The sequence below is a fragment of the Chrysochloris asiatica genome, unplaced genomic scaffold (genome assembly GCF_000296735.1).
Source record: "Chrysochloris asiatica unplaced genomic scaffold, ChrAsi1.0 scaffold00140, whole genome shotgun sequence".
In the NCBI taxonomy this organism is placed as follows: Eukaryota; Metazoa; Chordata; class Mammalia; order Afrosoricida; family Chrysochloridae; genus Chrysochloris; species Chrysochloris asiatica.
In genome coordinates, this window is record NW_006408658.1 from 848,226 (window position 1) to 872,344 (window position 24,119).

General features: G+C 41.9%; 1 protein-coding gene across 1 annotated transcript in view; it reads right to left on the reverse strand.

The window, feature by feature from the left end:
* Positions 1–2,118: 2,118 nt before the first annotated feature.
* Positions 2,119–24,119, reverse strand: part of SYT9 (synaptotagmin IX) — a 238,246-nt gene continuing 216,245 nt past the window's right edge. Inside the window, exons 4-7 of the mRNA XM_006870294.1 lie at positions 9,938–10,058; positions 7,571–7,742; positions 5,356–5,485; positions 2,119–2,136 (exon numbers count right to left, since the gene is read on the reverse strand). Of these exons, the coding sequence (XP_006870356.1) occupies positions 2,119–2,136; positions 5,356–5,485; positions 7,571–7,742; positions 9,938–10,058 (441 nt within the window). The remainder of the gene's footprint in view (positions 2,137–5,355; positions 5,486–7,570; positions 7,743–9,937; positions 10,059–24,119) is intronic.

Below are 24,119 nucleotides of genomic sequence, written 5' to 3' on the forward strand. Positions count from 1 at the left end.
AATCAGAACAAAGCAAAACCAACAAAGTGTATTATCCACCTTTGCTCCAAGGTTCCCATATTGTTTTTACATCATGTGTCTGCTCCCCCACTTGGTCTTGCCATTTGGTTTCACCCAAGAAGTCAGCTCTGGGCCCCCAATCTCAGCAGATTCAAAAGTATGTGATATCTTACTTCAGCTTCAAATTCCACTAGCTACAAGCCTTCAAACTTTAAAAATAGCCCTAGCTATGCGGTTCTGAGTTTTGGAGCTCTGCCCTGGATCTGCTTTGCCTGGTATTCTGTGGTATGGCTGACAGCAAACTTCACTGCACCTCTTCCCTAGCTGCCATCAAGCCCCACATCAAAAATTGATGCTTTTGAGTTACGGTGTTAGAGGAGGATATTGAAAGTGCCATGGGCTGCCAAAAGAACCAACAGATTTGTGTTGGAAGACATGCAGCCAGAGTGCTCCTTGGAGGCCAGGATGGCCAAACTTGGTCGCTCATCCTTCAGACATATTGCCAGGAGGGACCAGTTGCTGGAGAAGGATATCACGTTTGGTAGGGTGCAGGATCAGAGAAGAAGAGGAAGAGCCCCAGTGAGATGGATTGGCAAAGTGCCAGCATCAATAGGCTCAAGCATGGCAACAATTGTGAGGTTGGCCCAGGACCGGGCAGTGTTTCGTTCTGCTGTGCATACTGTTGCTATGAGTTGTTACCAACTCGATGACATCTAACAACAACAACATTTCCTTATCTCATGAGGACACACAGCATTCTTCAGTATGGGAGACAAATGTACTAATGATCATAAATGAGAACTTTCCTAAGTAGTGACTATATGCTAACCACTGCTATGCTCATAAATTAGACTATTTTTAATCTTCATAACTACCATAGCAAAATTGACATTGTTAAGGCTATTTTTGTTGTTGTTAGGCAGCATGGAGTCCATATTTAACTCATAGCAATCCCACGTGACAGAATAAAACTGCCCCATAGGCTTTATAGGTTGGTTACAAATCGGGCTGTGAACCTTAAGGTCAGCAATTCGAAACTACCAGTGGCTCCACGGGAGGAAGATGAGGCTTTCTGCTCCCATATAGATTTACAGCTTCAGAAACTGTACAGGGTCATTATGAGTCAGAACTGACTCCACGGCACATAACCACCACCACCACCAATCTTTATGGGAGCAGATTGACCGGTATTTCCATAGACCTACTGGGTGGGTCCAAACGGCCAACCTTTTGGTTAACAGCTGAATGCGTCACTGTTGCATCACCAGGACCACTTTACAAAGAGGATACTGAGATTCAGAACAATGGGAACAACTAGAAAGTGGCTACAATGGGCTAGACCATATGAAAGACCATGAAGTGGGCACAGAAATGGGCAACATTTTATTCTGCCATGTGTCAGAGCCAAGTCAATAGTATCTATACACAACAACAACAAGTAAGCAGCAGTACAAGGATTTGAATCTAGGTCCAACAGATTCCAAAGTGAGTGCTTCTAACCAGTCTGTCTACTGCCTTCTCCATCCTTACAGCTGTTAGCAAAGCACTGCTGACCTCTCCAAAAGATTGTGTTTCATCTCCTCTGGTACCATTGCCCCAATTCTGCCAGTTAAATTTATTTTTAAAAAGGGAAAGAACCATTTTCCTTCTCAGGATGGAGCTGGAGTCCTGTGCATATGCTTCAAAGAGAAAGAAAGCAACCGAAAGGGACAGCCTACCTTGGTTGACCTTATATAAGGGGCACAGGCATTTCACTTATTGAGTTCTGCTGCAACAGTTGAGAAATGAACATTTATCAGCAGTTACTTCTAGCTGCTGTAACAAATGAACTCAAACATTCTAATGGTTTGATCCAACAGAAATGTATTTCTCACTGACATAGCTGTCTAATACAGATTTGCAAAAAAACAAGTGCTCAGAATTTCAGGATTATCTCCCAGGTGATCAAAGTCTTACAGCATTGCTTCCTCAGACGTGCAGCGAGCCTTGCAGCCTGCTGGACATGCATGGCCTACACCTCCAGTGCATAAATAACCCACCAGCATGGTTATTTTCTACAAGGTGCTTGTCGACCAAACCAGCATTAGCTTCTCACCCCAACACCACACCCTTTAATCCTTACTCCTTTCCCATTTCCTGTTGAGTAGCACAAAACATTGAGACTATTACATATAAGAATTAAAGTCAGCAATGACCCATAAGGGCGGCAAAAAGTCCATGCCAATTGTTCTACCACTGCTAGAGTCCAGACAATATAGTGAGTTCTTGATGGACTCCACTGAGAATCCTAGCACAAGCCAAAGAAATGAGGTCCAGTTGATTAAGCTTCCATCCCCTAGTTATTTCTCCTGTGGTTCATAGGGTCCTTTGTGCCCACCTAAGGGATTACTTTTGAATATAGGAAGAAGAAAGAGTCTTAGCTTCTGTGTCCCAGAGGGAAAGATGTCCTGAGGGACCTGCAAATTAGGGGGGTCATAGGTCCTGGTGTAGCGCTATGAGTTAATGCACTAGACTGCAAAGTTGGTTTGAACCTCAAAGTCGGCAGTTCAAGCTCACCAGCCGCTCCTTGGAAACCCTCTACAGGGTCACTATAGGTTGGAACCGACTCAACAGCACATAACAACAACAACAGGCTTTCCTTGAAGTAAAGTAGTGTAGTGGGCTACAGATTGCGATACAATCTGCAAGGTCAGCAGTCTGAATTTACCAACTGCTCTGCAGGAGAAAGATGAGGCTTTCTACTTCCGTGAAGTTTTACAGCCTCAAAAACCCCTCTACAGGGTTGCTATGAGATAGAACTAACTCCATGGCACATCACCACCACCACCTCCACCAGGCTCTCCTTGAATATACTCAGAGGCCCAGGTACTCAGAATTAGCCCATAAACCTTTTCCCTCAGGCACAATCTTCAACAAAGGATGGCTTGTACCACCAATCACAGGTCTGGCTTTGGGGCCCTCTCTTCTCTCCATAGTTTCCTTGCATGCTTATTTCCACCAGATTTACCTGGCTATCAATGACAAAGGAACCATCATGGGGCTAGACCCTGATATTGGCCTCTCACAGTGATCTTGCAGGGAACAGAGTTGCCTGGACTGGGAGAATAGCAGAGATCTCCACCTAGAACACTTGTTTCCTCCATATACAGCGCCAGCCTACATCATGGCATTCCAATTTATGGGAGCTCAGTTCTCTTCATGTACTGAGAATAGGAAGGAGAAGTGTGGCCTTGACAATCTCCTCTAAGCACAACTAACACTTCATTTCTTTGTGTTTCTACAGCACTTTAAATGTCTGACACTCCTTATGGTTGTAGTATTACTGTTTATAATCCCCTCAAGGAAAGGGATGGTTTATTATTCACATCTGCATTTTCTGTGTCTAGTGTGGCATTTGTCCCTTGGAGAATGCTACTTAGTTAATACAATTGATTTTTGCGAGAGTGAGTTAGTAAATAAACAAGGAGTGACTCAATGACAGAGGATGAATGGGGGAAGAAGGGTTCAGAAGTAAATGATGGGGAGTGAGAGGGAACCAGTGAGGATGTGAGTGGTGGTGACATAGGGTGGGGCTACAGAAGACTAGAGTCATGAAATACAGTATTAAAGAGTTTTAGTGTTGTTGTTAAGTGCTGTCAAGTCCGTTCTGACCCATAGCAACCCTGTATAGGGTTTCCAAGGAGCAGCTGGTGAGCTCGAACCACCAACCTTGCGGTTCAAGGAGACTTTGCAGTCCAGTGCATTAACCCACAGCACCACACCAGAACTCCAAAGAGTTTTATTAGACTATGGAAAATACCTGCAGGGGAAATACACCATAGATAGCAGAGCCTTCTGCAGAGTAGACACACCACAGATAGCAGTATCTCTCTTTGTGCTCATAGTTTAAGGGGTTTTTACAGTGAGGAATTAGGCTGCAAAGACAGTTCTGTCAGATTTCAAAAAAGGGTGGGCTTTTCCTGTTTGTGAATATCTGTTTCCATGTCCCATTTCCCTGTTTATCTTTTCCCATGTTGTGTGTGCACATCTGGAGTCCATGATGGATTCTAGGATTTCAAGATGGGTTCTGTTGCAGAGGCATCGGCCCTTTTGTCAGGATCCTGGTTTGAGAACCAGGTCTACTGGTGGTGCCATGTTGGGGTCACCCAGTCATATTGTGTACCTATGTTGAAAACTGGTTAAGGGGGTAGTTCATGGGTAGCTTGAGATAGGTGAAGGTTAACAAACCCCACTGGATAACTGAGTAGCAGGGGAGAGTTAACAAAGCCTGCTGGCGTTTAGATGCACAAGAAGATAGTTTCCATATCCTGCCCTCCTGACAAGGTTTTATGGCTCCACTGGTTTCTCTGCCATGGCCAGCATTTCTCCTTCAGTCTTCTTACCCCAATAGTGGAAAGATGGCCAGTAGCCTCTAGGTACCTACTCTCCACTTTTTCCTTGGCCACAGAACCCTGGTTTTTAGTTGGGTACATGGCTACCCAATAAAAACAGTATATTTCTCAACTACTGTTGCGATGAACCACGGCCATGTGACTAAGTTTTGTTCAGTGAAATATAAGTAGCAGTGTTGTGTGAGGCTTCAAGGAAGAATTTCTTTTGAAATGTGTCCCCTTTGATCCTTGCCCCTTTCTTCCTTTTTCTCACCTGTAAGACATGTGACAAATGGAGCTCAGTGACACACTCCACTGTGAGGTGACTCCAGGAAGAAAGCTATGCTGGAGCAGTGGAGCAGAAAGAGAGATGAGGCTTAGGTCCTTGTTGATCATGTAGCCACACTGTAACTCCTGTGAGTGCCTTCCTCTGGACTCTTTTTAATGTAAGAATGAAATAAATTTCCATTTCATTTGTTGTTGTTATGTGCTTTTTTCTTTGTTTCTTTGTTGTTGGTGGGTTTTTTTTGTTTTGTTTTGTTTTTTGTTGTTTTTTTTTTTTTTGAATCACATATAGTTGAGCCTGATCCTTATCAATTTGCTCAGAATCACTGGCTGCTGCAACAGTCAGTCCTAGAATCTAGGTCTCCTTTCAGCCAGTCCAGCTTTCTTGCCGCCATCAGATTTTAAGTCATTATTTGTTTTTCAACACTTACCAAGAACCTGCCACACTAATTAGAGACTCTTGGCATATATTTTTAAAAGATGAAGTGAGAGAAAGATCCTTGATCAATGCTCAAAACCTACCAGACTGAGCACACTGAGCACACGACTCAACTTCAGATCAAATACAAGTCCCCAAGACCCCAGGAAATGTTTCTATGACTGTATTCGTAGAGTCCACACATTCTTGGTGGTTCCTAGATTTAAACAGTAAAGCACTTACTTTTCTTCAAAGCGGGATGTAAGGGGGTCAGGGTCTTACCTCCACCAAGGAATGCCAGTGTGCGATGGGCTTTCGAGGATACGACAACATTTCACTCCAATGGTCTCTGCCCAACCTCTCAGCTTCGTTGCCTACTTGACACACGCCGATGATCTCATTGTGACCTACACTGTGAAAATGGCCCACAATAGGTTTTCCTTAAAATTTTGGTATGTAAGAACAAAAGCTACTCAATTAAATTGATTGAGGAATTGGGAAGGGTTGGTTCTTTTCATACCCTAAGTAAAAATTACAGCCCAAGTTTAACCAAGCTGATAGGACTTGCAGTCTAATCTTGTACTTGGTGGCTCAGAGAGGAAGAGCAGAGGCTGGCTCTCACAGACCCTGGCTTTATAACAATCTGCCTTTCCCAAGAACCCCTTCTTCAAAGACCTTCCTGAAGCATGCTAAGGTTCTGCATGTTCTGCTTCTGAAACTAGGTTGGCCTATAGGCCTCCAAACCCTTGTAATGATAAGGGGGCCATCTGAAAGGAGTTCTGTGCAATAACGGACACCCAGGTTTTCACAAGAGGTAACCAAGAGAGTAGGTAAGGAAGCAACACTGTCGGACAGCAGTAGTCTTCAGTTCACAAACGGAGCAAAGTGGAGGAAGCTCTTGGCTCTTCTTGCTCCCCCTCTTTTTAGATAGTATGTTGTAGATTCAATCTCTCCCCGCCATCTTTCTAGGCCTCGCTTAGTTTCTTTAACCCAACATGATTTCCTAACTGTAGAAAGAGACTTAAGAGTCTTTATCCTTAATATTTCTGAAACTTTTCCAGAGTGGGTTTTCTTTGGTCATTTATCTTTTCATTGTCAATTTTTGGTTAAAAATCCTTTACATAATTGGCATGATATGGCCCATCCTTTAACTCTTTGGAGTGAAAACTCATAGTCTTTTCTTGTGTGTGTGAACTCCTTCCTGCAAATGGAATGATTTGTTTCCCCTCCTCTAATGTGTATGTGGGGCGGTAGTATAAAGGTTATTTCTTTCTATGCTCATTAAAATCAGTTACATGTAGAAGCCCCATGAATTCTGCCATGGATTTTTCCAGGCCAGATTCATGAGTTTACTGAGAATTAAATTGAAGCAGAGCTCACATAATCAGATTTGTCGATGCGGGAAACTTGGCAACAGCTTAAAAATGCTGGCATAGCCTTCCATGGTTGGTGGGTGATGTCCCCTCCTGCGGCCTGAAACTATCGGTGAAGTGGGCTGCTCAGAGGAGACAGGAAAGGTCTATTGCCCAGCGTGGACTGTCACACCCATGGGCAGCTGAGCCAACCCACATACTCCTGGGGTTGCAAGATGGTCATGTTTTATCCAGTTGTCTCTTGGAGAGACTGCTTGCAGGGTTTGAAGCTACCTTAATGATAATGTTTCAGGGGTACATGGGCAAATTTTTTAGCTAAAACTTAATATGTAAGATTATATTAGAAGTCAGAATGATTTTTTATTTTTGTGCTCAGACCATGTGGGAGGTTTCCAATTAGAAAGAGACTTTGCATTTCAGTCTAATGACTGGTTTAACATGTATAATTCCCTGTTGGTACTTCCATTGCATATTAAAATGACTGTTTTTGCAATCTGTCCTTTAAATACACAATTGGCTACAATGCAGGCTATAAATATCTCTTCTGTGCTGTATTAATTAAAAAGTCGAGCATCTTATACATTTTAATGTACCCTGTCATCCATACTGATTCTAGCATTTTCAAGAGAACATTTCTGTGTTTGCTTTCAGATTTAAGTGGATGGAAATGATTTTTATTAAACACTTAGGGGAAATTTATGAATTTAAAAATGTTGATGGTCTGGCTAAAGTAATCATTCTGCTGTTCTGACTGGAATCTTTCCAGTGAAGGGCAGGCAGATGGCCTTAGAGAGGAAGATAAGAGCTGTGGCGCTCTGGCTCCCCAAGCTGGGATTCTAGGAGGTGTGCAGAGAGTGCAAGGGGAAGAAGGAGGGTCAGGGACTGATGGAGGAGGAGGGAGAAAGAAGAAAGGGAAGGAAGAGAAATGGAAAAGCAGAGAAGTACTTGAGTAGTATGATTCTGCAGCATGGTAAGGCAAATAGTGAGTTCTTGTAAATCTGTTTCTTTGACTCATTTCCTGCAGCCTGGGACACCAACTAAGAAGTTAAGGACTACATACCCCTTTGTCCTCCCCATGCTGGACACAGCCAACTTGCACTATGAGAGAGCTGCAGGAATCTCACCGGTCATAGTCCATGACAGCTATAGACAAGTGGATTTGGTCAATATTCTCAGGAGGGACGTCAAAAACTATGGCTTCATTGTAAACAGGATTCAGTGTGTTTCTCTTGGTGGACGTTTTCCTCTTCTTCAGCCGTCTACCATCACACATCAGTGAGACTTTCACGTAGGGATCTGTACAGACCAGGAAAGCAGGGGTACCGTGAGAATAAATGTAGATTTAGTCTGGTAGCTGTGTTGTGTACAGGAGTCCTGGTGGAGCAGTGGTTAAGAGCTTGGCTGCTAACTGAAAGGTAGGAGGTTCAAATTCACCAGTCACTCCTTGGAAGAAAGATACGGCAGTCAACTTCCCTAAGGATGTTGTTGTTGTTGTTGTTAAGTGCCGTCTAGTAGGTGCCAACCCATAGCGACCCTGTATGGGGTTTCTGAGGAGCAGCTGGTGAGTTTGAACAACTGATCTTGTGGTTCAAACTAACTTAGTAGTCCAGCACATTAACTCCCATTGCCACACCAGGAAACCCTGTAAGGCAGGTCTACTCTGTCCTATCAGGTAAGAGTCAGAATCAACTCTATAAGAACAAACAAGAACAATAACATTATGTAGAATTCCTTCACCTCTTTGTGGACTGGAGTTGTATGGTTTTTATTAATAAGTTGATAGGATTAGTAGGTCATTCATTCACTCAAGAAAAAGCATTATCGCCTCAAAAAGCATGAAAATAAAAATTTAAAAACATCTGTTGCCAAATCAAAAAACTTTCCAGTTAGAATTCAAGATTTGCCTGGCTGTAATAGGAAGAACATAGATAGGCATTTCCAATGGTGGGGGAAATAGACTGTAGGGTCCCAACTTGGAGCCACCCCAGGAAATCTTTTCTGAAGTATAGATCAGGACTTTACAAAAGAGGGAAGATAAAATGGAGGACATCTGGGGATAAATTAGGGTAACTTTAAGTCCCTAATGTTACTCAGGAGTCAGGGTGCAAAAGGTGAAGCAGTTCAGGATAGAAAGGGCACAGGTATACACAGTCATGCAGAAAGGCTGTGATGGGGGTGGTGGTAGTGGTCCCAAGCAGGTCTCTGTTGGCCTCACTACCTTGCTGCTCAGTAGGGGGTTCTCCTCTCTTCACCTGTCCGGCCCTATCTCCTATACCACTGCCTAGAGGGGTCACATTTTTTTTTCTGCTTGGGAAAACACTGAAGTATAGGAAGAAGAATACACTGCTTCTGATGTTCTTTAATTTCAGTGATTGGGAGTGAGGGTTCTGGTATTCTGTGACCACATTTGGGGAATCCCACAGCAGTGGTTTGAATAGATGGGGTATTTCCTGTGTATGTGTGTGTGTTGTGGGGAGAAGCATTTTATACACACACACACACATATATATATATGTTAATATATACAAATATATATATATTTACAAAACAAAAAATATGTATTTATTGAAATGCCCAAAGGGCACATTTTGCCAGCCAACCTCCTACCCACAGGCACACAGCCTTTCTCAGTTCATGTGTCTAGAGCCTACAGCTGCTCTAGCTTTCCACAGGCAGGCATATTTTCGTTTGAGCTTAGAATTTAAATGTGCATGCATTAAAAACCAAACTGCATTGTTCCCTGATGGGCCTTTCATAAGGAGATAGGATGGTCTTCAATCTTCAATAAGACTGGGCAGGTGACTGCTTATATCTTCTGGAAGACCCAATTAGATAAACTATCCTCAGGGAGATGAACTGTCCCAGAGGCTGCAACAATGGGCTTCAACAGAGCAATGATTGCAGGACAGGGCCGTGTTCCATTCTGGTGTACAAGGGTTGCTATGAGTAGGAGGTGACTCAAGGGACCCTAACCACAACAACCACCATAAATCAGCATATGCAAAACTGTAGGTCTAGTTCACAGTTATGGGGAAGGAGAAAGCCTATGAGAGAATATTAATAACAATAATAGTTATTACAAAGCATTTAGCATTGTCAGACACTTTTCTTAAGGTTTTATTAATCTTACCACAACCCGATGAGTCAGATACCACTATTATTCTCATTTCACAAATGAGGCATCAGAAACTCAGACAGGTTAAATGATTTGTCCAAAGTCACACAGGTATTAGGTGGAAGGGCTGGGATTAAAACCCAGGATATTTGGCTCCAGAGTCCAAGCACTTTCTTCCTATTATTGTCCTTGTTAAGTGCCATTGAGTGGGTCCTGACTCATAGCAACCCTGTATAGGGTTTCCAAGGAGTGGCTAGAGGGTTTGAACCACTGACCCTGATGTTCAAACTGACGTTGTGGTCGAGTGCTTGTCCTACAGTGGAACTAAATATGGTTTAGAATCCTATGAGGAAGGTTGAATTTGAGACTATCTCACCTGATGCTCCGGTTATGTCCATTGCTTTTAAATTCCTTGCTTTTATAATGGTAATGGTCAGCCTGCCAGCAGTTGGAAGATAGCAGAGGGAAAACATCAACTCTCCAAGATCCACGTTGTCCTGTTGAGAAAGCACAAACTGAAACATTAGACAGTGTCCCCTCTTCAGTCTGAAGTGCATAAGGATCAGACACAGGGCAGCAGCTGAAGAAACCACACTGACCCCTCTGCTCACCTCATGAGTCCCTGGTGTCCCTTCCCTTTATGTCAGGCACACAGAAAGAATAAATTCCTTTATTTTTTGTAGTCTTGGTGTGGTGCTGTAAGATAAGCACTTAACTATAAGGTCCTTTTGAACCGCAAGGTCGCAGTTCAAACTCACCAGCAGCTTCTCCAAAACCCTATACAGGATCACTATGAGTGGAAACCGACTCAGTGGCACTTAACAACAACAACTACAACCCTAAGGAAAGAAGCTCAGGAGGCACAGTGGGTAAGTGCTAGGTTTCTAACGGAAAGGTCAGTGGTTTGAATCCACCAGCGACTCCTTGGGAGAAAGACGAGGCAGTCTTCTTCCATAAATAAGTCTTGAAAACTCTAGAGGGCATTTCTACTCTATTGTGTAGAATCACTAGGAGTAGGAATTGACTTGACGGCAAAAGGTCCTTTTGTAACCCTAAGGAGGCACAGCCATGTTTAGATGACAAAGCTGTGGGGGTGGTCCTAGATCACTGTCAGTATATATCCTCCTCACACAGTCCACTTATCCCAGATAACAAGCCCAGTGCAGAACCTTCCCTTCCCCACCCCAGCCTTAGCAACTTCCCAAGAAGTCCTCCACAACGCTCCACTTACATCCTACACACAACCCACATCCAGCCTTCAGGACAAAGCTTCGCAAGGGTGCCCCTTAGTACTGCATGCCCATGCTCTCACACAGCCCCCACACAAGGAAATTCTGGACACATGGTACACAGCCTTTCATATATTGTTGTTGCTAAGGGTCGTTGAGTAGGTTCCGACTCAAAGCAACCCTGTGTAGGGTTTCCGAGGAGCAGCTGGTGGGTTTGAACTGTTGACCTTATGGTTTACAGTCTTGTGCTAATCCTACACCTGCAACACCCACACCTGAGGAGCTTGGGCGGCACAAGCAATTTGCAATTGGCTTTTAACCTAAAGATGGTTGGTTTTAGGCGACCCAGAAGCTCTGCAGAAGAAAGGCCTAGGAAACTGTTTCCATCGAGAGTACAGGCGAGAAAACCCAGTGGTGCACTTCTGCCCTGGAACACATGGTGGCTATGTTCATCATCCCAATCCGAGAATTCGACCTAACACTAAGTTCTCAGACACAACCTCTCAGAGACCCTCTCCCCACAACAAACGTTTCCACTTAGCCTCCGCCAGTTTCTCATGCAGAACCTTACTTGTATAGTCCTTCACGCTCGCCCTCCTCACAGAGCCCACAAATGTCCCTTGTTAAATAGGAGTCCTGTGTGGTGCTGTAGGATAAGCACTGGACTGTTAACCACAAAGTCAATGGTTCAAAACTATGAGCCCTCTTTGGAAATCCTATATAGGGTTGCTATGAGTCAGAACCAATTTGACAGCAGTTAACAACACCAAAGAGAGAAATTGAGATCCAACTTAATAGATTCCTCTGAGGGCCAAGATTTTAACCTTTACTTACTTTGTGAAAGATACCCAAGACAGATACATAGAAATATCGAAGATACAACAGTGCTTGCTGAAAATGAAGAGGGAAGGAGGCTTTGATGACAATGAAAGAATACAGCCTTCAGTATGGATTACAACTCAATGTAAAGAAAACAAAGCTCCTCACAAAATCATGGAAACCAGAAGAAAGTTTGAAGTTGTTAAGGCTTTCATTTTACTTGGAACCACAATCAACTACCATGGTAGCAGCAGTCAAGAAATCCTTGGGCAAATATGATGTGAAAGACCTTTTTAAGTGTTCCAGAGCAAGATGTCACTTTGGGCACCAAGGTGTGCCTGACTCAAACCAAGGTATTCTTACTTGCCTCATATGCATGTGAAAGCTGGACAAGGAATAAGGAAGACAGGGGAAGAATTGGTGAATGTGAATTATGGTGTTGGTGAAGAATATTGAAACATCCATGGAGAACAAATAAATCTGTCTTGGAAGAAATACAACCAGAATGCTCGTTAGCAATAAGAATGACAAGACTTCATCTCATGCAGTTTGGACATATTATCCAGAGGGACCAGTCCCTAGAAAAGGGCTTCAAGCTCAGAAAAGCAGAGGGTCAGTGGGAAAAAAGGAAGACCCCCACAAACAGATGGGCCGACACAGTGGCTACAACAGTTGGTTCAAGCATAACAACAATTGTGAGGAGGACACAGGACTGGGCAGTGTTCTGTTCTGTTGTGCATAGGATTGAATCTACGAGTCAGAGGGGAAAGTACTCCCACCACCAACAGAGACAAAGTGACAAAGTCCCACAAATCCCCCTTTGTGACAAATCATCTGCTAAACATAAAGTTGCTCAGAGTTTACTTTGTGCAAAAATTTTTACTTTGGCCAAAGTAATATGGTTTTCTTTCCCTCAAATTCTAAAAGACAGCTTTAAAATCTTAACATTTTTGAGTAATTGAGATGCCTTTATTACTTAAAGCCTATGGACCACATCTGAGGATTTGTACAAATGAGTGGGGGGCTGGCCAGGCCATCTGATTGGCTGATATCAGCTGGCCTCAGGGAGGAAAGGGGAGGCAAGATTCAATCCAGCATGTCAAAGGTAAGCCCATGGTTAATTTTCTATTCTATATTTCCTCCTTTTCTTCTTAAAAACTCACTGTAACTAGCCAAAGAGGAGCCTTCCTATTTCTTTCTAGCAGTTCATCTGCATGCACACAGATGAACTGCCTGAACAGCTCTATATGCGTCCACTCTTTTTGTGTTTTGATTATTTTGGCACCTACAAGTCTCCCCAAGTTACCCACAATACTGTATTCCTCCTCCCACCATACAGAGAGCACTTCCCAATACCCTCCCCACCCTCCAGGCACTGCACACAAACTGGCTCCACTGGATCTGGAGTGTCTGGCCCCTCCCAGAGGTCTGCAGCAAGCCTCAGCACTGGTTTCAGAGCAGGAACCATAGGCACTCACACAACCATAGTCCTGACATGCTTGGACACTTGCCTGGTCCCCCCCAGCCATGGACAGAACCCCCACACTGTGTCCATTCAGTCAGCCTCACAGGGAGAGAAGCCCCAGACCTGCAGGTGTCTCTGCTGCTTGCCCCATGAGCACTCTGGCTTGCCCATTTGCTGAAGCTTTGTCTTTCCCCTGGTTTCCCTCTGCAAGGAAGACAGCTCCTCCAGCAGTTTGCAGTCATTCAAATAGGTCAGAAGACAACATCCTTTTTCTTCCATTTAGCCCAGGGTGAGTGTCACCAAAAAGAAGCAGGGATGCGGTGGGGGTGGGGGTTCATTTAGTTTCAATTTCTGAGAGGTACCTGAGGTTATCGAGTTGGGTGCCTGTGTCTAATTAACACAGTTTCATACTGACAATGCGCCAGGGAGTCAGGTTTTTGCCCTCAACATCCACAGCTTCCCCTCCTGTTCTGAATTCTCTAAGGATGCTTCTATTTTTACAAGCACAGATTCAACTCTGGAAGGTCACCTTGCTCAACCTCCCTGTCTTGACTGCTTCCACAGGAGGATGAGGCAACGGGAATCTATTTGGTCACTAAGGTCGATGGACTGCTCTGTGTCTTTGTGCATTCCTCGCCTTGTACAAATTACTTCACCATGCAAGCCAGGCTCTCCCAGTTCCTGGAGCCCTGTCCTCAATAGATCCCGGTGGATGGCAATCTCTTAGGGAGTGCTCACTGGGACTAGAGTTCACAGAAGTAAAGGAGTCCCATAAGCAGGCACTGTATTGTTGGATTGTTTTAAGGTGCTGAGTTTCCCCTTGCAGGGGGAGAGCCTGCCTCCACTGAAGAGAGAACAATTGACCTCCAGCAGGAAGCTGGTGACAGAGGGGAGAGGGACATGGACTGCACCCACTCATCATCCTTTTCCTCCTTACTCACTGGACCATTCCTTTGTTCTATGAGTTCTCTTGTCTGACCTAACCAGGAAGGCCCCAAGCATCTTGGTCTTCTCTCAAATGGTTTCTCAAAGCACCTGACTTTTTCTTCTTCTTGTGTCACCTACTTTGACTAAGTAAATGTTGCCTTGATTAAGTAAATGGAAGAGTAATCAAAATCATACCTATGAAGCTTCAGAATCATTAATTCTTTCAGCATATGTTTCTCAAGGGCCCTTAACATGCAGATGCTCTTTAGCGTTTGGAATAAAGATACATAGAGTCCAGTGTCTGTCGTCAAGGCTGGTGGATATAATTAAATGTGATGTGTCAGATTACCTTTGGGTTAAATATGCTGGTTCCCCCCACCCCCAAACCTGAACCTCATTCACAAATATTTATAGTATGTGACTGCTTAATTATTAGTTAAAAGAAACATCATTAAATTTCAGAATGTAAACCAGGGCTAAAGAAACACCAACAAATTAAAGAAATAGTTATCAGAGAGGAAATACTTCGTTTGTTTTCCAGGTGCTTTAACAAGAAATCTCTTTTTAAATTTAGTAAATTATGAATGTAATGATGCTGTTGTTGCTGTTAAGTGTTGTCAAGTCAGTTCTGACTCATAGTGACCCTATATAGACCTCTCAAGGCTGTAATTCTTTGCTTGAGTAGAAAGTCTCACCTTATTCCCATGGAGTGGCTGGTGAACTAGAACCACTGACCTTGTGGCTCCTACACAGACACCATGCTCCTATTAATGTCATAAGTGATGATAAAACTCAAATATGGCTGATTTCAATTAAACCATAAGAAATCCACATACATTAGAGTCCTTCGGTGGTACAAATGGTTAACCTGTTCAGTAGTTAAATGGAAGATTAGAGGTTCAAGTCTACCCAGAGGTTACTCAGAAGGAAGGTCTGGAAATATACACTTGGCAAATCAGCCATTAAAATCCTGTGAAGCACATTTGATTTTGACACACATGGGATTGTAATGAGTCTTGATGGCAACTTTTTTTTTCTTTTATGAAAAAAAAAAAAAAAAAACCAGTTGCACTATACACACACACACAAACACACATATATATACATACACACACATATATATGCATACATGTATATATCTATGTCAAACATTACAACAAAATGTACAAAGATCTAGAGTCAGAAAACCAAAAAGGAAGAATATGCTCAACATTTCTCAAGCTGAGGGAATTGAAAAAAAAAAATTCAAGCCTCGACTTTCATTACTGAAGGATTCTCTGGGAAAATTACTGAATGATGCAGAAAGCATCAAAAGAAGATGGAAGGAATACACAGAGTCACTGTACCAAAAGGAAATGGTTGATGTTGAACAGTTTCAAGAGGTACCATATGATCAAAAGCCAATGATATTAAAGGAGGAAGTCCAAGGTGCACTGAAGGATTCGGCAAAGAACAAGACACCAGGAATTCATGAAATCAAAATTGAAATCTTTCAATAAAGTGAGGAGGAACTGGAGGCACTCACTCATCTCTGCCAAGAAATTTGGAAAGCAACTATCTGGCTGACTGATAGGAAGAGATCCGTATTTGTGCCCATTCCAAAGAGAGGTGACCCAATGGAATGCGGAAATCATGGGACAATCTCTTTGATATCCCATGTGAGTAAAGTTTTACTAAATGTAATACAGAAATGGCTACAAGCATACATGGACAGAGAACTTCCAGAGGATCAAGCCAGATTCAGAAGAGGCCATGGAACAAGGGATGTCATTGCTGATGTCCAATGGATCTTGACTGAAAGCAGAGAATACCAGAAAGGTGTTTACCTGTGCTTTATTGACTATGAATGTGTGGATCATGACAAGCTATGGACAACATTGCAAAGTATGAGTATTCCGGAACACTTAATTGTGCTCATGAGGAATCTGTACCTGAACCAATAGGCAATTGTTCAAACAGAACATGGGAACACTGAATGGTTTAAAATTAAGAAAGGTGTGCTACAGGGTTGTATTCCTTCACCATACTTATTCAACCTGTATGTTGAGCAAATCATCTGAGAAACTGGGTATACAAAGAAAAACGTGTCATCAGGATTGGAGGATGACTCATTAGCAACCTGCAATATGCAGATGATACAACCTTGCTTGCTGAAAGTGAAGAGGACTTAAAGTATTTACTGATGAAGATCAAAGAGCACAGCCTTCAGTATGGATTACATTTCAATGTAATGAAAACAAAAATCCTTACCATTGGACCAATGGAGAAAAGACTGAAGTTGTCAAAGATTCCCTTCTTCTTGGACCAACTATCAGCACTCAAGGAAGCAGCAGTCAAGAAATCAGACTATGTATTGCATTAGGCAAATCTGCTGCACCAGACCTTTTTAAAGTGTTGAAGAGCAAAGATGTCAGCTTGAGGACTAAGGTGCACCTGACCCAAGCCATGGTATTTTTAATAACCTCATATGCATGCGAAAGCTGGACAGTGAATAATGAAGACCGTAGAAGAATTGATGCTTTTGAGTTAGGTGTTGGAGAAGAATATTGAAAGTGCCATGGGCTGCCAAAAGAATCAACAGATCTGTGTTGGAAGAAGAGCAGCCAGAGTGCTCCTTGGAGGCCAGGATGACCAGACTTTGTTGTTCATACTCTGTATATATTGTCTGGAGGGACCAGTCACTGAAGGATATCATGTGTGGTAAGATGGAGGGTCAGATAAAAAGAGGAAGACCCCATCAAGATGGATTGGCAAAGTGGCAGCATCAATGGGCTCAAGCGTGGCAACAATGATCAGGTTGGCCCAGGACCAGGCAGTGTTTCGTTCTGCTGGGCGTAAGGTCGCTATGAGTCAGTACCGACTCGATGGCACCTAACAACAACAACGTATATGTCCTGATGTGACACTGTGGATTAATGCACTAGAGTGCAGAGTCAGTTTGAACTGCAAGGTCGGTGGTTCAAGCTCACCTGCCACTCCTCGGAAACCCTCTAAAGGGTCACTATGGGTTGGAACCAACTCAACAGCACATAACAGCAATATATATATATTAGAGTCCTGGTGTGGAGCTGTGGGATAAGCATTGGACTGGTAAGTATAAGCAAGTTTGGCATTTCAAACCTCCAGCTGCTTCTCAGAAGCCCTATACAGGGTTACTATGAGTCAGAAGTGACTTGATGGCACTTCACAACAACAACATATATATCTAAAGACAGGGGGTTCAAACCCACCAAGCAGGCTTGGAGATATCTTCCATAAAGATCGTTATTGTTAAGTGCCATCAAGTTGGTTCCAACTTATAGCAACCTGTAAAGTGTTTCCAAGGAGCAGTGAATTTAAACTCTTGACCTTGTGGTTCAAAAGGACCTTGCAACCCAGTGCTTTATCCCGCAGCACCATACCAGGACTCTCAATAAAATCCTATGAAGCAGTTCTACTCTGTAACACATGTGGTCACAATAAATCAGAAGCAACTAGAAAGCAGTAGGTTTTTACATGCAGGCCTTAATTGAAGAAAGGTGTTACTGACATCAAGTGGGTCTGGAATGCTGTCTCCCACAACAAAGAATTACCTGGTCCAAAATGTCATTAGTGCTAAGGCTGAGAATCTCAACCTTACACAGAATTACTTAGATTGTGAATGAAAATTTATCTGGAATGCTGATAAAAGTTTAATGTAAAAGGGTGGTGGAGTATCTGGCTGCTTTTTCAGCATGGATATTGAGATGTCACTGAGAAGTGAGCGCCCTGGAGAGTATAAAGGGAAGGAAAATACCATATAAATTTGCTGGTGCTTTGTATGGCCAAGATGTATTGGAAATTTCTAACAAATGTGTGTGAACTCTCTACCTGCTCATCTGTAACTCCGTCTGTGACTTGTTTGAGTGTTGTTGTTGTTGTTATGTGCCATCGAGTCGATGTTAACTATGCCATGCTTTGTTAAGTGTTGTTGAGTCAGGAATTTTGACTCTCAGTGATCCTGATAGGGTTTCCAAGGAGTGGCTGATGGGTTTATCTTGTCCTTTTTTTCCCAGTGTACTTTTTTATCCCTCTCTTTGGGTTCTTCTAGTGAACTCCTTTCAAACTCCATGTAGCTCTAGAAAGTGTGCTGCAGGAATTCAGACTGATCAAAACATTCAGGTCTCTGTCCATTTTTATTTGTTGAGGAATATTGGAAAACACTGATATTGGCAAAGATTCTCATTCCATTTGTTGTAAGGTTCTTATACTGTATATAAATAAAGTAATACATATTTTTAAATTAGACTATGTAAATTAAAGATTTATACTAGACATCTGCTCCACTGACCCCCACCCCGCAATATGACTAAGCAGAGTCCTGGTGTGATGCTGTAGGAAACTACACTGGACCATAAGGTCGGTTTCAATCACAAGGTCAGTGGTTCAAACATCAGCCCTCCTTGGAAACCCTACACAGGGTTGCCATGAGTAGGAATTGATTTGAAGGCACTTAACAACAACATGACTAAAATAACACTGATAAGCCAACCAAATCAAATCAAACCAAACCCACTGCAGTCAAGTCAATTCCAACTCACAGTGACCCCTACGGGGCAGAGAAGAATTACAACATAGGATTTCCAAGGCTCAATATTCTTATGGAAGCAGACTCCCCCCAAACAGCCAAACATTTTAACCATTATACCACCAGGGTTCTTAATAAGTCAACGAGAGGAGATCAAAATACTTAAAAATAATCCAAAAGAAGGTAGAAAAGAAAAAAAAGTGAACAAGATCAAATGAGAGAAACAGAAAACAACAAGATGGCAAATTATTTTTTATCTTCTAGTCTCATAGTTTAGGAAACATGCTGTAATGGTTTCAATCATTTAAAATATTTTTATCTTCTAGTCAATCAACTTATACCCAGATGTACCATAAAATAATGTATATTTTCTATTTGTAGAGGATAAACTTCTATAAATCTATGAAGTGAACTTTGTTGATTTTATATTCAAGTCTTCTTTATTCTATAATTATTATTTTATTCTTTGTCCTAAAGTTTTATTTCTTTCTATACTACTATGTTTCACAACCAAATCATTAACATTTAAATTATGGTTAGAATTCTCGTTTCTTTGTCGACTGTAGCTTTATGAATCCCACATCCGTTCCCCTTTTTCAGATACATTTAAAAATTTTTCTTAAGGATTTCTTTCCACTGAGGGTTCACAGGTCATTTAAAAAATCCTTATTGAGCTCTGATTTCTAAAAGTTGGCTTGGCATAGAATTTAGGTTAAAATTATTTTATCTTAGAATCATTTTACCTTTATACAATATCTCCCAGTACTTCATGGTCTAGCTGACAAGTTGAATACCATTCCTTTGTAGGTTTTTTTGGTGTTTGTGTTTCCTTCTTTCCATGAGGTTCTAAGATCATCTCCTCATACTTATATTTGGTACTTGTTTTCATGAAATTTCCCCAGAAGGTATTTGTTATTGTTAAATGCCATTGAGCAGTTCCGACCCATAGCGACCCACTATAGTGTTTCCAAGGAGCGACTGGTGAGTTTGAACAACCTCTTGTTATTTTCATGATCTTGCTTGGTCTTTAGTGATGACTATTAATCAGAATTCTTCCTTATTGCTTGAAACTCTTTTTCTTCCATTGTCAGTGGATGTATTTATTTAGGACCTTCTTTTGCATGACTTTGGTTTTCCTCAGATTGTAGGTGATCCTTAACTGTCTATAATTACAATAGAAAGGTCCTGTTTGTGTGGGTTTATGCCTTTTTAGTTCCTTTACTATCATTTGGAGAGGGATCAGTATCAAAGGGGGAACAAACAATCTCATACTTTTCATCTGACACATTGAACTGAAAGTTCAGATCAATTATTCTTTAATACTACTTTATGTTACCACCACCAAACTTACTGAACTTGGATTTACAGAAGGTTATATAAATTACACATGATGAGCTATTATCAACAACAGACCTTTGAACCCATTCTCCTTAGTACTTTATGAGTAGCATGAGTCAGAATTGAATCAGTGGCAACTAACAACAACAACTACCACCCAATGCCCTCACAACAACTTGACTTTTCACACTATCTTCCTGTGCTTGTGTGGAGAGAGGTCCACCTGTTCTTATAACCATATGTCACATATCCTCACTCAGAGACCAAAAGTTGCTATCATACAAGACATTCTGCAAGGAAGGGCTGATACAATGAAGGCTGACCACTGCACAATTAACTAGAAATATACAATGAAAGGATGATTAGAATAGTCTCATAAACTTAGGAACTAAACAATGCATTTCTAAATAAATCACAGTGAAATTAGAAGTACGTTGAACTGAATGATTAGAATATTACATGTGGAAAAAAAGTAGACTGTTGGTAAGTCTATATTTGAGACATTTTTAGTTTTAAATGGATATACTAGAACAAAACGAGGCTGACCATCAAACGTTGAAGCATTGTTTGTTCTCAAGAATTTGGAAAAAGATTAACAAATGAAACCCAAAGACAACAGGAATGAAACAATAGAGATTAGAGCAGAAAGGAATACAATCTAAAACAAACATATTTAGAAAGAAAAATAATCTAAAAGTTAGCCTTTTGATAGTCTAATAAAAGTTGTCACCGCTTGTAAGAAAGAGTTTTAAAAAAAAGGGAGTTTAGAGGAAAAGGTAGAAATAACTATGTCAGGATTGAAGATATGACATCACTACAGATCCTCAAAGTATTAAAAAGGTACTGAGGATGTTATAAGGTACTTTACACCTATTTGTTGTTGTTGTTAAGTGCCGTCGAGTCGGTTCCGACCCATAGCGACCCTGTACAGGGTTTCCGAGGGTGTAAATCCTTACGGGAGTAGAAAGCCTCATCTTTCTCCCGAGGAGCGGCTGGTAGTTTCGAACCGCTGACCTTAAGGTTCACAGCCCGATTCGTAACCACTACGACACCTATAGATTAAACAAAATAGGTAAGTGGGCAAATTCCTAGAAATGCAAAGCTTATAAAATAGATCTAAGAAGAAATAGAGACTCTGAATTTTATGGCTCATTAAACAAATTGAATCTGTAATTTAAAAACATTACCACAAAGAAAAGTTCAGGACTAGCTGGGTTCACTGATGAATTTCTTTTTTAAATGTTTTATTGTGAATTATGTGATAGTTTACATGGGAGAACATTAGCTTTACATTCATCCTATCATATATCATTTCATTGTCATGTTTATAACCCCTCCATGCATGGGTGACTGTGGTTCTTTTCATTCAGCTACAGCGGTCCAAAAGATCCAGAAAATGCTCCTTCCCCTGTCCCTTCAGGACTAACCAAAACCAAACCAATTACCATCAAGTCAACGCTTACTCCGACTGAGCCTATAGGTCAGAGTAGAACAGTTTCTTAGGGTTTCTGAGACTGCAACTATTTTTTCCCGTAGAGTAGCTGATGGATTTGAACCACCAACCTTTTGTTTAGCATTTGAATGATTAACCCACAGCACCACCAGTTCCCCTTCCTTCGGTACTAGGGATACAAGAAGGCAGACAATTGCTTCTTGCCTTTCCCCAGTTCCTGAATACATCACCATCTTTTGTGTGTTCTCAAGTCCTATCCACATGTCTTTAAACACCCTCTTCAAGTTTACCTTTCAATGTAACAGCTATTTACTGCCAGGACCCTGACTGAAACATTTTATGAGAAGGGAAGTACTGCAAAGCATTGGGCAAAATATGGTGGCTTCAAATAGTGGCAGGACAATTGATCCCCATATGGAAAGAGAGGAGCTCCTATATTGCAACCTCATAAAAATCATTTTCAGGTAATTACAGGTCTAAATGTGAAAAACAAAAGAAAAAGAAACTATAGATGATAATGTTGTTGTTGTTGTTGTGAAGTGCTGTCGAGTTGATTCCGACCCATAGAGACCCAGTATAGTGTTTCCGAGGAGCAGCTGGTGAGCCTGAACCACCGACCTTGCCGTTCAAACGTCTTTGCAGTCTGGCGCATTAACCCACAGTGTCACACCAGGACTCCATAGATGATAATATTACAGGAGGATATCTTTATAACCTTGAGTTATGGAAATTTCTAAAATAGGAGCAGTAACCTTACTTCAGTGGCTCTTAACAAGGTCATGTGGCAATGTCTAGAAGCAGTTTTGATTGTCATGTCTGGCAGGATATTACTGGCATCTAGTGGGTAGAGGCCAGAGATGCTGTTAACCATCTTACAAGCACAAGACAGATTCCACCACAACAAAATATTAGATAGATGTGAAACGTCCATAGTGTTAGGGTTGAGAAATCCAACCTTAAAGGAAAAGATCCTTTAAACAGAACTACATGCCAGAAGAATGAACAAATCTGTATTGGAACAAGTAGTCAGAATGCTCCTTAGAAGCAAAGATAGCAAGACTTCATCTTATGTGCTGTGGACATGTTATCAGAAGGAACCAGTTCCTGGAGAAAGGTATAATGCTTGGTAAAGTAGAGGGTCAGCTAACACAGTGACTGTAACAAGGAGCTCAAACACTGCTACAATTGTGAGGATACCAGCCAGGCAGAGTTTCGTTCTGTTGGACATAGTAGAATCACTGTGAGTTGGAACAGACTCGATGCACTTAACAACATGTTAACATTAAGAGTTGATTAAAGGGCATTATAAGGAGGATTTTAGAAAAATGGAAACAGCAAAGGCATAGTTTTGAAATCTCTTTATATTAAAAAAAGACTACAGCCTAGAAAACCCTGTTGTTGTTTGGTGCTGTCGAGTTGGTTCCAATTCATAGCGACTCTATGCACAACAGAAAGAAACACTGCCTAATTCTGCGCCACCCTCACAATCGCTATTACATTTGAGCCACTATGGGGCAGTTTTACTCTGCCACATAGGGTCCCTAGTCTACTCAAAGTCATCTAACAACAACATTCATAGGAAAGCAGGATGAATCAATTTGAGAGAAGCAGCTGGAACGTGGAATGATTTTGCACAATCTATAATAGTATTTCAGAATAAGGAATGTGTTCAGGAGTGAAGGGACTGGAATGATTTGTCATCTCCTAACTAACTGTGGCACTGTAGGATACGCATGCAACCTCAAGATCGATTTGAGCTGCAAGGTTGGCAGTTCAAACTCATCAGCCACTCTTAGGAAACTATGAGTTGGAACCAACTCGACGGCACTTAACAACAACAACTAACCTATCAAAGCTTCCTTTTTGAACAGGCCTAAAGAGAAACTGCTGTAAATGAAATAAAAATTGAGCAAGATAAGAACAAAGAAAAAAATGAAAAAGAAGGTCCCAATGAAAGTGTCAAAAGTGAACAGAGCCAGGAGATCTTAGAAAGCAAGCCACTATGTCTACAGCCAAAAAAAAATGGGCTCAATAATCACTCAAACGTATCAATAATCATGAAGACTGTACAACCAAGGCAATGTTTTATTCTGTTGTACATAGGTCGCTATGAGTTGGAGTTGACTCAATGGCAACTAGCAACAATTATTACCATTGCCTTTGATGGCGTGCTTGTAACTCACCAGTCCATCTAGTCTTTTTAAAAAGTTTTTATTGTTAATTATGTGGGTTTACATGGGAGAACATCAGCTTCACATTCATCCTACTGTATTTCGTTTCATTACAATGATTACAATCTCCTCCATGCATCATCAAATAACCAAAGGCTACACCCTACAGGCCCACTCGCCTGGCTGTCAGCACACAGCCCTTCTCCTTCCCTGAGTCCAGTAGCCCCAGCTACTCCATCTGTCCATTTCATCATCTCTGTCACCACGCCTGGCTTCACTGCCTCTCTGGGTAGGGTCATGCTCTCCACTCCTCACTTGATGGTCCCAGGGGCCTCTGTTTCTGGGCTGCAAAATCAATCACTCCCCTCCTTTTGTCAAAAAACAACCTCTACATTTCTGACCCTCACAGTCAGTCCTGATGGCAATTATTCACTATTGTACCACAAGAGCCTTATCACCATTTCCTTTCGCCAGCCCTGCGCCAACAGATTGGAAATCATTCAGTGGAGATTCTACCTACCCCTGCCCCATCTGGAACTAGGCTCCCTCTTGAAAGCTTGTAAGCCAGTCACTTCTTGCCTTTATAGGCAACCGCCCATTTTGGGTAACC